The 13,436-nt window shown below is 59.3% G+C and overlaps 1 protein-coding gene across 1 annotated transcript in view; it reads right to left on the minus strand.

Annotated features, from left to right (window-relative positions):
• TRABD2B (TraB domain containing 2B) overlaps positions 1-13,436 on the minus strand; it is a 208,136-nt gene that overhangs the window by 18,754 nt on the left and 175,946 nt on the right. Inside the window, exon 4 of the mRNA XM_062191290.1 lies at positions 9,503-9,677. Within this exon, the coding sequence (XP_062047274.1) occupies positions 9,503-9,677 (175 nt within the window). The remainder of the gene's footprint in view (positions 1-9,502; positions 9,678-13,436) is intronic.

Raw genomic sequence — 13,436 nt, forward strand, 5'->3', positions numbered from 1 at the left:
CGGTGGAGGCAGAGATGAGCAAGCACATCCTGCTGGGACAGCCTGGTGAGCTCTGGCGGCCTGCAGAGGGGCGGGGCCTGGGGCGGGTCCGGGTGGTAGGGATATGAAGTGAAGGGGGGCTGGGCAGCAGCAAGGGGCAGGCGGGACACGCCCTGGAATCCTGGTGGCTGCAGGACAAGGCCGATGGCCAGGTTTCAGCTGTGTCTCTGGGCAACGGGCCTGCTGTAAGGGAGTGAGTGCTCCAGGGTGGAGGGAGTGTAAGCGGAGGGTGGACAAGTGCCTGACAGGCCCATGAGCCGCAGGGGCTGCCCCTCTCTGCAGGCTGCTAGCCCCGGGGACGGCAGGGCTGAGCGGGCACCGGCCAGCTCCTGCCTGCAGTCAGCATTGCGCAGGGGAACGGAAGTCCCGAGAAGGGCAGCTCGGCTGGCCATCCCTCCCTCACACAGGAGGGCCAGGTGCTGGTTCATTTGCTCACAGCAACCCTGCTTGCTGAGGCCACAGAGTTGCCCAGTGTGGCAGAGAGGGGCAGCGGTGGCTCCAGCCCTGGCATGGCACAGGCTGTCTGGGTCAAGGGTACCCCGTGGAGGCAGATGCTGAGGTGGGGGCTCCCCGGGCGTGGAGGATCTGCTCTGGGGCCTCTGACGCCTGTCTGACACTTGTCCAGGCTGAAGTCCCCTGCAGGGCCTCCCCAGGACGTGAGCCAGCCTCCCAGCTATCCCGGCCAACTCTCTCTCGTCTAAAACCTCCAGGGTTGGAGCCTTTCATTTCCTTTGGACCAAGTTGTAGTTTAATTAACACTTGACTTAGCGGCCAGGAAGCCCCCCACCCCCTACCCCGAGGGAGTCCTGTCCAGCACAGAAGGCATAAGCAGGTGGGGGAGGGGAGTTGACTGCCCTGTGCCTGGGACCTGCTACAGGTTGGGCACGTGCTAGGCCCTGAGAGTCAGACATGGCCACCTTCCTCCTGAGACCGCTCCAGACCCAGGCAGTGACTCCTGGGAGTCCCAGCGCCCAGCCCAGGGTCCCCATCGCCATGGTAACCACTCTTTCCAACCTCCAGAGGCTCCATTCCTAGAACTGCAGCAGCCCAGAGCTCCAGGGAGCCTGCTGCCAGACACTGAGGCCTGTCCTCTTAGCCAGCCACATGGGTAGGGACAGGGGCCCGCCTCTGCTGAGCCTCACTGTCACCTGGAGCTGAGCCCAGCTCCCAGGATTTCTTGGCCTGGGTGGCCTAAGCCTGTCCCATGTGGGGGTCCTTGGAGGACTACAGGTTCCCGGGGGTCCTGGAATAACAGGGGCAAGAGCAGAGCTCCCATTCACAGGGTGCCTGCGCCCTGCATCGACAGAGGGGACCCGCCCAGGGCTACTCCCAGGTGGAAGTGCTGGGCTCCCAACTTGGGCAGTCTGGCTGCCCCGCCCCCACTCTTCTTCTACCACACCTTCCCTTGCCTTCCCTGTACCAGCAGGTGTGCTGACCCCTTAGCTGAGATTCATGGGCGCTCGCTCACTGGGAGAGCAGCCTTAGAGACACAGCAGGGACACAGGCACTCTGTCCCTCCCGACTCTCCCCTGTCCAGCTGGGGACAAGCCAGCGTGGGCTGGCCACTCTAAAGTGGAGACAGGGACCCTGGCCAGGGATCGCAGCCCATGGTGTGCAAGCCAGCTGCCGGGTATTGGGCGGCCGGGCCCTGTGAGGCACCACGGGCAATTCGGCGACACTGTGGCCTCCTGCTCCACTTGGGGACGTAGCAGGCCGTGGATGCTCGCCTGGGAGAGCAGAGAACAGCTGGGCACGTGCTGCCTCTCACTTCTGAAGCTGCTCCTCTGTGACCAGCCGTGAGCTCAGGGTGTCTCTCCCTGAGATGCCACCGCGTGGAGAAGCAGGGCTGGGGGCAGCAGGGTGGGGGTGGGTGGGGCTTGTCCCGAGGACTCAGGGGATGATGAGAGGCAATGGAACATAGCGGGACCTGCCTCCGGGAAGTCTAAGTGCTTCTTACCTCCTCCAGGAAGCCTTCTCTGACTGACCCTGCTTCCCTTCCACGCCAATCACTCAAACCTCTATCAGGCAAGCACGGAGCTGCTGAATGCAGGGGATGGACAGCTCCCGGAGGCCACAGGGAAGGTCTACCGGGTGCTCCGTTCCCACCCGTGGCTTTCACTAGACTCTCACCCCCCACTCCCCGTCTCTGCTGGCTGATTCTCTCCCTAACCATTCTGCTGTCTTAAAACCCCCCTTCTTAGCACGGAAGCCCCTCCTCCGGCCTCTGCCTGCGCGGTTCACTCAGCAGGGCCTGGGACTCGTTTTCTAGGTGGCTCTCAGACCTTCTCGCTGGTTGCCCCAGCCTCACCTTCCAGGGTAGAGTTGATGATGCCGCTGGGCCCCTGGCTCCCATGAGGGCGACAGAGTGTGGTGGTGGCAGGGGGCACCTGTGCTCAGGGACTTCAGGGTCAGTGCACCCAATCCTTCATCCCACACGTGGGTCATGGGCACCTTCTCAGTGTTCGGGGGTGGGCAGCTGACAAACCGGGAAGCCAGCAGGATGGGGGAGCCCCAGGAGGAGGTCATGGAGGGCGGGCAGGGGAGGGGCAGGGCATTCTCAGAAGAGGCCCAGCAGAGGCTGGCTGGTTTACAGGGAGGCTGGCGCGAGGGAGGAGAGCCCAGACAGCGTGACCACCGCTCCCTCCGGTTCTAAGCCTCGCTGACCGCCCACCTGCACCTCCCGTTACCTGTCTGCACAGTGAACACCATCCCACCTCCCTCCACGAGGAGCTGAGGGCAGAGTGGGTCCTAAGTGCAGGTGCGCATGGTGTTCTCCAAGCAGAACGGTGCCCCTCTGGGAGCAACACTGCTGTCACTGATAAAACACACGCCAACAGGCACTGGGGTGGCGGCCTCGTACCTCCCCCTTCTCTCAAGCCCGAGTCTTCACTGCGGGTCTGCTTGCTCTGACTGTGGCCCGTAGCACTTCCGCTGAGGCTGCTGGGAGACTGCAGGCTGAGCGTGCTGGCTGTGCGGGCGCCTGGGGTACAGGCACAGCGTGTCTGCACTACTCACACACTTCCCTCCCACTCTGCAAGTCCTGCTGCCGCGGGCATCGGAACCAGCCGACGGGAGATCTCTGCGTCTCTCCCTGTCTGTCACCCTGCCTTTCAAATAAATAAATAAACCAGTCTAAAAACTCCTGCTTGCTGTCTGGGCTTCTGCCTCTGGTGGGGCAGGTGGTAGGAGCGCTACAGATGGGATTTGCAGGTCCCAGAAGGCTCTTTCTGGGCCAGGAAACGATAAATCCCATCAGAGCTCAGCAAAGAGGAAATCCTGATGGATTGGTGATGTCTGCTATGCACCGGGGCCCAGGCACAAGCCTGCCACACAGCTGCCTGTCTGTGCTAGGGATGGGGGGATGCTGGCTGGCAGCAAGGGCCCCTGAGCCTGCCATAGTCCCAGATCTCGATGTAAGACTTTGTCCAGCAACACCGAACAGCTAGGGTGTGCGTGTGGACGTGTCTGCCAGCCTGCCTCCTGCTTTTCCCTTGCACCCTCTCAGGGATCGTCTCTTGGCATGTGAGCCGCGCCAGCTCAGGACGCACTCACCCCAGAATTGCCAACACCTGGCAGGTGCTCCATGAAGCCATGCAGGGGCCAAATCCCGGGCAATCGAGTGCAATCCTTCAGCCACACTGTACCTCCTGGGCCCCAGCCTGCTGGGGAGGTGGTGGGTGGGTGGGTGGAAGGCAGTCTCATTCCCAGACACTAGAAGGAAATGACAGCTGCCTCCCTAGGTCCTGCCTCCCTAGGTCCTGGGATGTGGGTTTTCTCAGCATCTTCCCTTGTTCAGCCCCCCGGGAACCCTCTAGCGTGATTCTTCTCCTGCAGGAGAATGAGTAATGCAGGAATGAGAGGAGCTGGGTGGAGACATGAAGCAGACAAGGCAGACCAGGGATCCGGCACCTCCAGCACCCATGCATTTCAAACTCCGAGAACCAGTGGTCATCACGCGTTCTATAACCCCGATGGGTTACAGAATTCTAACTTCCTACAATCCAAAATGCTTTGACCCAAACATCCCACTGTCCATGCTCAGCCTGCGGTCTCCCAGCAGCCTCAGCGGAAGTGCTACGGGCCACAGTCAGAGCAAGCAGACCCACAGTGAAGACTCGGGCTTGAGAGAAGGGAGAGGTACGAGGTCGCCATCCCCTGTGCCTGTTGGCGTGTTTTATCAGTGACAGCAGCGTTGCTCCCAGAGGGGCACCGTTCTGCTTGGAGAACACCACACAGCTGGTCCAGGAGATGAAATCTAGGGGACTTCCTGTCCTGGTCAGATGTGGGGCTGCCCCTGGCATGTGTCAAATGCTCTCCCCTCTCAAACCAAGGGCCCGCCCGCCTCCCTTGGCCTCTCTCTGCAGGAGACCTCACCGTCTACATCAGAGTGGAATCAGAATACGGAGCCATCAGCTCCTTACTTCTCCCCATTAGATGCCTGCCTGCCTGCCTGCCAGCCACACCTCCTCCCCTTTGGCTATAGGTGAGGCGGTGCCCTCCTCCAAGGACAACCTGGGCACTGGCCCCAGGCCCTGGCCTTCTTGGAGCCTGGGGCTAGCAATTCTTCCCCCTCTCTCTGCACCCTCGGCCTCAGTCATCCTAGACTCTCCTTCCCACCGTTTGGAGCATGCTTGGTTATCTTCCAGTTCTAAAAACAGGTGGGTAGGTAGGGGCGGGGAACAGCATGGTCACTGACTTCATTTCTCCAGGTAAGGATTTTGAGACCCATTTTTTTGTTTTAAACAGTTTTCCCTTCACACGCAGCAGAAAGGAGACACTTTCAGACCAGAGGAAGCCTGCTGGCACCTGCAACCTCCTGGACTAGAAGATCATGGGGCGAGGGGCTGTTCAGGCTCAGCCTGGCCAAATGCATGGCCCCTGGGCTGCCACAGCCTCGGCACCACAAGCCCGGTGTATTATGGAAGGCCTGGGCTTGCACAGGGACCACAGCCACCTCCTGGAGAGGCAGGGTTCTGTGTGGGCCCCCAGATGTCTCCCAGGCCTGCTCACCGCATCTACTGAGGCATCCCTGGAGGGGGCGTGTCAGAGACGTGCTGCCAGGAAGGACAGATGCATGGCCTTTCCCACAAAGCAGCGGGCGCTCCTGAGGATCTACAAGGGTGCCACTTGTGGGGGACCATGGCCGGACTCGGAGGTGAAAGTGTGCCCACAAGGCCTCGGGGAAGCCATTCGTCCCCTGTGCGTCTCAGCGCTCGTCTCTAACAAAACCTCATTTGGTGGAGTTACCGCGAGGGTCAGAGGTGACACGGTCAGACAGCCTGGAGCCGTGGCTGCCACAGAGTGGGTCTTTGGTTATCAGCGCCCTCTACATGGCACACAGCTTAGCCCTGGGCTCTACTACATCTGGAACAATCCATGGAGGCAGGTGCATTATCCCCATTTCACAGATGGGAGACTGAGGCCCTGGGAGATCTTCCCTGCCGTCCCTTGGCGCTTGGCGCTGGGGCCTCCCCTTGCACCCCGGCTGCCAGACTCCAGAGCTCCTGCCCTTCACACCGACATGGTCAGACTGCTGCCAGACTGCAAATCCCAGCCTGTCCTGCTGGACCCTTGGATGGGATTCTGGAGCCAGCGTGGACTGGGTGGGGTCTTAAGGAGCACTGGAGGGGTCAGGCTGGCAGCGACTCAATGGCTCACCTTCGCTTGCCCCGCCCTCCCTGAGCTCCAGACCCCCCGGGGCTTTCTGCTGGACTCTGAGCCCGTACTAGAACGACAGCCCAGTGGGGCCTGGCTCAGACATGTGGCAAGGGTGGACTGGGGGTGGCTGGGGCATTTCCCAAGTACGTTTCTGCTTCCTAGGACACTTCCTAAGGTCTGGCTCGGAGAGACCTTGGCACAGCAGACCAGCACCCTGGGGAGGGGAGGGGCGAGGCCAGGCGGTTTCCTGGTGGTCGTGGAGCCTTCCTCTCTCTTCCTCCTCCTCCTCCCTCCACCCCCTGCCACATCAGGTCTTCTGCATTCTCTGAGGACCCAGAAGGACATGGGCCACAAGCATCCAGCTGAGACCCAAAGTCCCCATTGCCTGGCAATCTGGGGAGGTCCCAGAATGGCCTGCAGGAGGAACCCGGACTCAGCAGGAGGAGACGGGAGGGTGTCCCTGCAGGTGCAGTGCACAGACAAAGCACTGGCCCCAGCCTGCACTTAAATCCTGCCGCCTGTCATCAGACATGGGAGTTACACGCCAAAGACTGTCGGCAGGAGGGAGGGGACTTCTCTCCCTATAGACTTCATGGGGCTGCATGCTGTACCAACACGCTGACTCTGTACCAGGCCCGCTCTGTGCCTCCCCGCCCCACACATGGACACAGAGCCCTTGGGGCCCAGCTCTCAGGCTAGGATCCAGCCTTGGAGTGCCCCTGACTGTTCCTGAGTTTTGCCCATGCCAGTGCCCTCATCAGTGGGCAGGCTTGAGCTCCAAGGCTCTGTCCAGCTTCGAGGTTCTCCGTTTGAGAGGACAGTGGCTGCACAGTGTGGGCCATCGGCTGCAGGTGCGGCTGAGCCAGAAGGGGCCCAGGTGGGGCCTGCTGTGCCCTGACTTTTCTGTCGTCCTGTGTGAATCTGCTCACAGGCCTGGGAGCAGGCCCAGGACAGGGTATCACTTCTGTCCTTCACTCATTCACTGGCTCATTCACTTACTGCTACAGCATGAATATGGCTTGGTGCGTCCCTGGGAAGTTCAGGTACTGGGAGTTTGGTCCCCAGTGTGGCTCTGCTAAGTGGTGGGGCCCAGTACGGGGAGGTCCTCAGGCCCCCTGGTTGCTCTCACCCTTGTGTGTGCACCACCATGATGCCATCCATCATGGGCTGGTACAGCTGGGGAGCCCTCGCAAGGGACTTGCAGTCTCCACAGTCCACGGGCCAAGTAAGCGTCTTTTCTTTATAAACACCAGCCTCAGCGATCTCGTTACGGTCCCGGAAAATGACAGCTCTGCTCCCCCAGCTCACACCTGTTACATGCTCCCAAGGACACAGTGATCAAGTGAATCCTGCCCCTCTGCAGCCCGAGGCAGGGTGTGGACAGACCCTGCACCACACACCGGCTACCTTGGACAGCAGGCTGGGGGTGGGGAGAGGGCCGGGGTCTGGGGCTCATGGATGCTTGGACCTGGACACAGCAATGGAGATGGACAGAGTGGACGGGTGAGGTCTTCTTGGTGGCCTGCGTACACTGGCCAGGCAGTGACGACTGAATTTTGGGAGACACTGGCGCCGGGCATGACGGCTGCGTGCTGGCCTGGTGCCTGCAGGGACATTTACGTCTCCATGAACTTGGGGTTTCTGGAAAAGGAGGTTGGCGACCAGGGCTGCTAGCAGCCTGGGATTTTTGCCTTTAGACTCTCCCACTTCCTGGTCCACAGGGGTGAGCAGGTGTTGAACCCCCCAGGCCCTAGGTGACCCTGGTCCTGGACGCTGGGGCAGGGGTACAATCACCGAGGTGGGCCATGTAGAACGCTGGGTCCCTCAAGGACGGGGGAGCAACTTGGAGGTTGGCTGGTTCCCCCCGTGAAAGTCAGCTGGGGGCTGTTCCAGTGCAGGACTCAAGAGGGAGGCTGCGGGAGGCAGCTGGACAGTGGGTGGGGGAGGGGCTGGAGTGGTCTTGCCTTCTCCACGTGGTCAGCCAAGGTTGAGCACCAGTGGGCTCCCCGCAGGAAGCTCTTCTAGGCCACCCTGCAGGAATCCCACCCTTCCCAGAAGCCTGTGTGCGAGCAACCTCCAAGCCAGGGCTGCCTCCTCTCGCTCTGATGAGGGAACCGTGGCTGCAAGATGGGAAGGGCCTTGCCAGCGACCACAACAGGCAACGACAGGCTCCAACAGGAGCACAAAATGCTTCCTGTCCAGCTGCTGTGGCCTTAAAGAACTGTCCCAGAGGACTGCGTCCCCCCGGGCCCCTCGCAACTGTCTTCACTGAACTGAGGGCTGCAGAAGAGGAAGAGGGGCCCAGATAGATGCACCTTTTACTCTACTCAAGTTCAAGAGAAGTGTTTTTGCAATTGAACTGGGGAGGAGGTAGACCTTTTATTTATTTATTTTTTATGATTTCATTTATTCGAAAGGCAGAGTTACAGAGCGGAAAGACAGAGAGGGATGAAAGAGAGAGAGAGAGAGAGAGAGAGAGAGAGAGAGAGAGAGAGAAAGAAAGATTTTCTGTCTGCTGGTTTACTCCCCAAAAGGTCACAAGCACCAGGGCTGAAGCCTGGAGCCAGGAGCTTCTTCCGGGTCTCCCACACAGGTGCAGGGACCCAAGGGCTTGGGTTATCCTCCACTGCTTTACAAGGTGCATTAGCAGGGAGCTGGATCAGAAGTGGGACAGCCAGGACTTGAACTGGCATCCATATGGGATGTGGGCTTAACCCAGTGTGCCACAGCGCTGGCCCCAGGGGGTAGACCTGAAACAGTGGACATGCCCCATTGTGAGTCAGAATGCCCACAGGGAGGCCCGGCTGTGGGCCCTGCAGGTGAGTGACAGGCCCTGGACAGGGAGGGCGAAGGTTGCAGGACTGAGTGCAGTGGCAGACATGGCAAGCATGCCTGAAATTCTCACAAAAGAGGAGGTGACAGCTGGCAACCCGAACTGCTGATGACACGAGTAAGAAATCAGCGTTTGTTGCCATCAGCCACTGAGCAAAACTGCCTACTACGAGAGGCAAACACAATATCCTGGTCCTAACATGGACATTGCTGTCACCAACAAAGCCAGACACAGCAAAAGGAAGAAAGAGTGAGGGAGGACAAGAGGGAAGAGAGGAAAAAGAGCAGGGAGAGAAATGCTGAGTGGTCCTGCACCTGAGCATGGGGACTTCCTTTGGCAAGAAGAGGATAGATCCACTAGCACAAAGTGTCAAGTTCAAGGTTCCACATCATGATGCTAATGCCTGTATTCATTATCCTAATACTCACCATAATGGTGGCTGCCCTTTTGAGTTCCTTCCACTTAGCCAGTTATTTAAATAACCTTTCAACTATTCTACAAGGAGGGTATTTTCCATCCATCAAATAGTGGTTGTAATCACTGCCCACTGATAGGAGAGGGGATGGAGCCTTTGAGAAGGTCCCAGCCCAGGTGCAGGGGCTGGGCTTGGCTCTGCAGCCACGAGCCCTCCTGGTTTAGCCCTGGCTCTTGTGGGTAGGCACGAGGCTGCACTGAACCATGTGAGCTGGCGTTGTCTGGGCTCCCGGCATGGCCACCTGGTCTTGGGAAGGGTTGAAATCCAGCCTATATTGCGCCTTGGATGCAGAGGTTGAGCCCACCACGTTTTAGGCTCCCACCCTTGACCAGGAGTGGGGGGGTCAGCCCCGGGTCCCAGCTCTGCCATGGAGCAGGGTGTGGCTTTCCCTGCCCTCTGGGGGCCTCCACGTGCCCCTCGCTAAAGAAGAGCTCAGGATTAGGGTCTAGCAAACCTTCCCGGACTCTACCCGTTCCCTTGCCCACTCGGGCCCAAACCTGCTCCGAAGGCAAAGAAGCAGATCTTGTCTTCGTTCTCCTGCAGAAGCGCCATGACCCGCTTCCCCATGCGCTCGTTCCTCTTGTAGATGAGCTCCTGGCGGAAGTAGCTGTCGATCTCCTGGGCGGTCACCTGCTCGTGCGGGGGCAGCGTGGTGTTGATGAAGTTGGGCAGCTGCAAAGGCAAGACAGAGGCCGCCTTCAGCGCTGGGCAGGGCCAGCAGGTGCAGGGAGATGCGCACAGCCTGGTGGGGTCCGGCATGTGACTTTCACAGCCTCCCCACCACCCTCCAACCCCCAGTGGGCTAGGTGTCTGTCAACTGCAGGAACCTTGGCAGTGAGCACCCCTACTCCAGGCTCACAGGGGAAGCAAGCAGGCCTGGAGGCACTCAGGGGCCATGCGAAAAGTGAGCTGATACAGAGCCTCGCTCGGGCACTGAGCAGCCTGCCCTGCGGCTCGGCCTTGCTCACTCAGCTCCCAGACACCGAGGCCCAGGGAGCCTGGGATGGGGCTCGTGTCCTTAACTGCTTCCCTTCAGCAGGCAGCCCAAGGCTCCCAGGCCCAGCTGTGTGGGGTAGAGGGGCACCCAGGGGTCCACACTAGCAGGAAGGCCACGGGCTATGGGATCAGGCTGGCCTGGGTTTCCGTCCCTGTCTGACACTGGGTGGTGCTGGGAAAGTTACTCCAGTTTTCTGAGCCCTGGTTTTCTCATGAATTAGGTGGGACTGACAGTGCTGAGGGGATTCAATGAGATGGTGGGTGCTGTTGTGGCTGCACTGGACCCGTCCCACCCTAGAGAGATGCGAGGGGGCAGTCATCACCTTTGGTTTTCCCAATGCCTGAGCCACCATCCGCAGCCACTATCATCTCCCGGTCCCTGGCTCCACTACCGCCTAGGATGCAACCCAGATCCCTCCATCCCAGGACCACAGTTTCCTCCGACAAGGATGGCTCTCTCAGCAACCTGGCTTGGAACTGTCCAACTTCCTCAGCTCCGGGGAGGTCACCCCACCGTCATCATGAAGCCATGCAGTTGACACCGCATGCTCTTGACCTAGGCAGAGAGCCCCCTGGATTCAAGGACGCAGCCTTGGCGATTCTTGGAACTCAGAGCCTGGGTGAGGAAGGTGCCCGGTAGAGGTGCCCTGAGCTTGAACACGACGTGGTGCTGTCCCTTCCTCACCACAGCTGCCCCTCCTGTGCTCTCCCCACCCCCGTGGCAGGTCCAGGTGCTCTAGCACCATCCCCGCCAGCGTGTGCGGGCCACCGAGGAAACAGGCAGGGAGTCGGAACCCACTCTCTCTCCCCACACCCATCAGTGTCATCCAGCCCATGGGTTCTTGCTCCTGGGATGTCTTCCACCCCACGTCTTCTAAATCTCCAGCTTCACCTACCCAGGTGCAGTGTGCAAGACTCCAGGTCATGGTGGCGGACGAGGTCCATGGAGGCCTGGCACGAGCAGACTGATCTGCAGATCTTAGTCCCCTGCAGGGTCACCCATCCTGTCACCTGGCTTCTAGAGTCACTGCCAAGCCATTAACTCTTACTCCAGGGAAAACAGAGTGGGTCAATGGAGGCCGAACCCCAAGGGACTCTGAGGAGCCTGAGACCTTGGCCTCTGCACTCTACTGGCCAAGAGCTGGAGAACCTCCCTCCCCCACCCAGAGTGACAGAGGAGGCACCGGTGTTGTGGTGTAGCGGGTAAAGCTGCTGCCTGCGACACTAGCATCACATATGGGTGCCAGTTTGTGTCCCAGCTGCTTCAATTTTGATCCAGCTCCCTGCTAATGCACCTGGGAAAGCAGTGGAAGATGGCACAAGTGTTTGAGCCCCTGCATCCATGTGGGAGACCTGGAAGATGCTCCTGGCTCCTGGCTTCAGATCGGTGCTGCTCTGGCCATTGCAGCCATTTGGGTACTGAGCCAGGGGATGGAAGATCTCTCTTCTCTCTCTCTGCCTCTCAAATACATAAATAAATCTTTATAAAAAAGAAAAAATGTAAGTGCGGCATGGCACTCTTCTTTCAGAAAGACCCCGTTTGCTGTTCTGGGATAAGCAATGCACTGACACGAGTGGTATCTCTAAACTTATGCAGTGCACAACCTGTGTAGCTGTACACAGCAGCCTTGACAGCGCCCCATCAATCAGGGCCTACACAGAGCTCAAGTCAGACAGCCAGGACGACCTGGGTTGGAATCCCTCTTTTGCTGTTTATTAGAAAGTAACTTGGCCTCCCGGAGACTCAGTTTCCAAACTGGTAACGTGGGGGTACTCTACCTTGTTGTAGGGACTAAACAGATGCATTTAGGAAAGTACTTAGCACAGTGCATGGGCAGCGGCTGGGACACACCTCGCCTGGGGACTGGAGCTGGCTTCACCTCCTTTCTCTTTACTGTCAGGCCTGGGCAAAGGGTAGAGACCAGGCATCAAGGAAAGACAGCATCCTGCTCCCCGCCCCCTCTGCCCAGGGTCCCTGGGGACTGTGGACACTCCCCCCTGCCCCGGCCCCCACTTCCTGACCACAGATGTGCACTTGTGCAGAGATGAATTCCCATTCATTCCTCAGGGGGCTGAAGAACATTAACAAGGACAAGAGCCACAAAGTTCAATTTCAAAGCCGTGCAGGCGTTGGGCCAGACGTGCAGGTTCCCCAGGCTGCCAGGCCTTCTCTGTGTGTCTCCTGCTGATGGGCCTTGGCTCCGGGCCAGGGCTGAGGGCCTGGGTTTGGGCCAGGGCTGGGGTGGAAGCAAATTAATGATGTCATTAGGAACGTCAGGGGGCCTTAAATCTCCAGTGACAAGTTTAAGTGCAGGATGCACAATCACATTTTCAAGAGCACTTCCAAGGTCTCCAGGGGCCTGGAGTGAGAGATCTGGGCAGGGCTGGGATGCAGCCGAGGGGGAGGACTTGGGGTAGACTCCTTTGACCAGCAGCACCAGCTGCGTCAGGTCTGCCGATGCCCTTGACCTCAAGAAGCCCCTTCCCTTTCCCCCATGCATCCAGCAGCCACTCTGGGAACTGACGTGTGTCTGGCTTTGGGGCCACAGGACTGCCTCCAGTTGGGTCTGTGGTCCTCGGTGAGGCTGACAGGCCAGCAAGGGGGCCAGACATGCACACGGGAGCACTGTGGGGGGCAGCATGCTTGGGGAGGGCAGTGAGCGAGGTGGGAGCAGGAGCAGGCACCAGATGGGGAGACCCCGTGTCTGGGCTTGTGCAGCAAGGCCAGGGTCGTGGCTGGAGATGGCTCCTTCTCACCTGTTCACTATTTGGAGTCTGACTTGCATTTGAACATTCACTCTCAAAGGGTCTGGGGTTGGACAGCACATCTATGTGGCTACTCTCCACCTAAGGTGGGCTGGGGGCTCAGGAAGGCTTCCCAGGGGAGCCCTTGGATGCCCTGCCCATGCCAGGACATCCACAGTGTTGGTGACCTGGGGCCTGCAGAGGCCAGGGCCATAGCCACTTCTCTCTCTCTCTCTTTTTTAAAGATTCATTTATTTATTTGAAAGGCAGAGTTACAGAGAGAGGGAGAGACAGAGAGAAAGGAGAGAGCAAGCGAGCTTCCATCTGCTGCTTCACCCCCCAAGTGGCCACAATGGCCGGGGCTGGGCCAGGCTGAAGCCAGGAGCCAGGAGCTTCTTCCAGGTCTCCGATGTGGGTGCGGGGGCCCAAGGACTTGGGCTATTTTCAGCTGGTTTCCCAGATGCATTAGCAGGGAGCTGGACTGGAAGTGGAGCAGCTGGAATTTGAAACAGTGCCCACGTGGGATGCCAGTGTTGCAGGAGGAGGCTTAACCCGCTGTACCACAATGCTGGCCCCCGTAGCCATTTCTGAAGGTGGGGACACTGTATTGGGGACACAGCCTGTGCCCCCACTGTGTTCAACTGGGGCCCCACACCTGCCCCCGGCCTCCAGGAGCACCTCATCATCCTC

The sequence above is a fragment of the Lepus europaeus genome, chromosome 5 (genome assembly GCF_033115175.1).
Source record: "Lepus europaeus isolate LE1 chromosome 5, mLepTim1.pri, whole genome shotgun sequence".
In the NCBI taxonomy this organism is placed as follows: domain Eukaryota; kingdom Metazoa; phylum Chordata; class Mammalia; order Lagomorpha; family Leporidae; genus Lepus; species Lepus europaeus.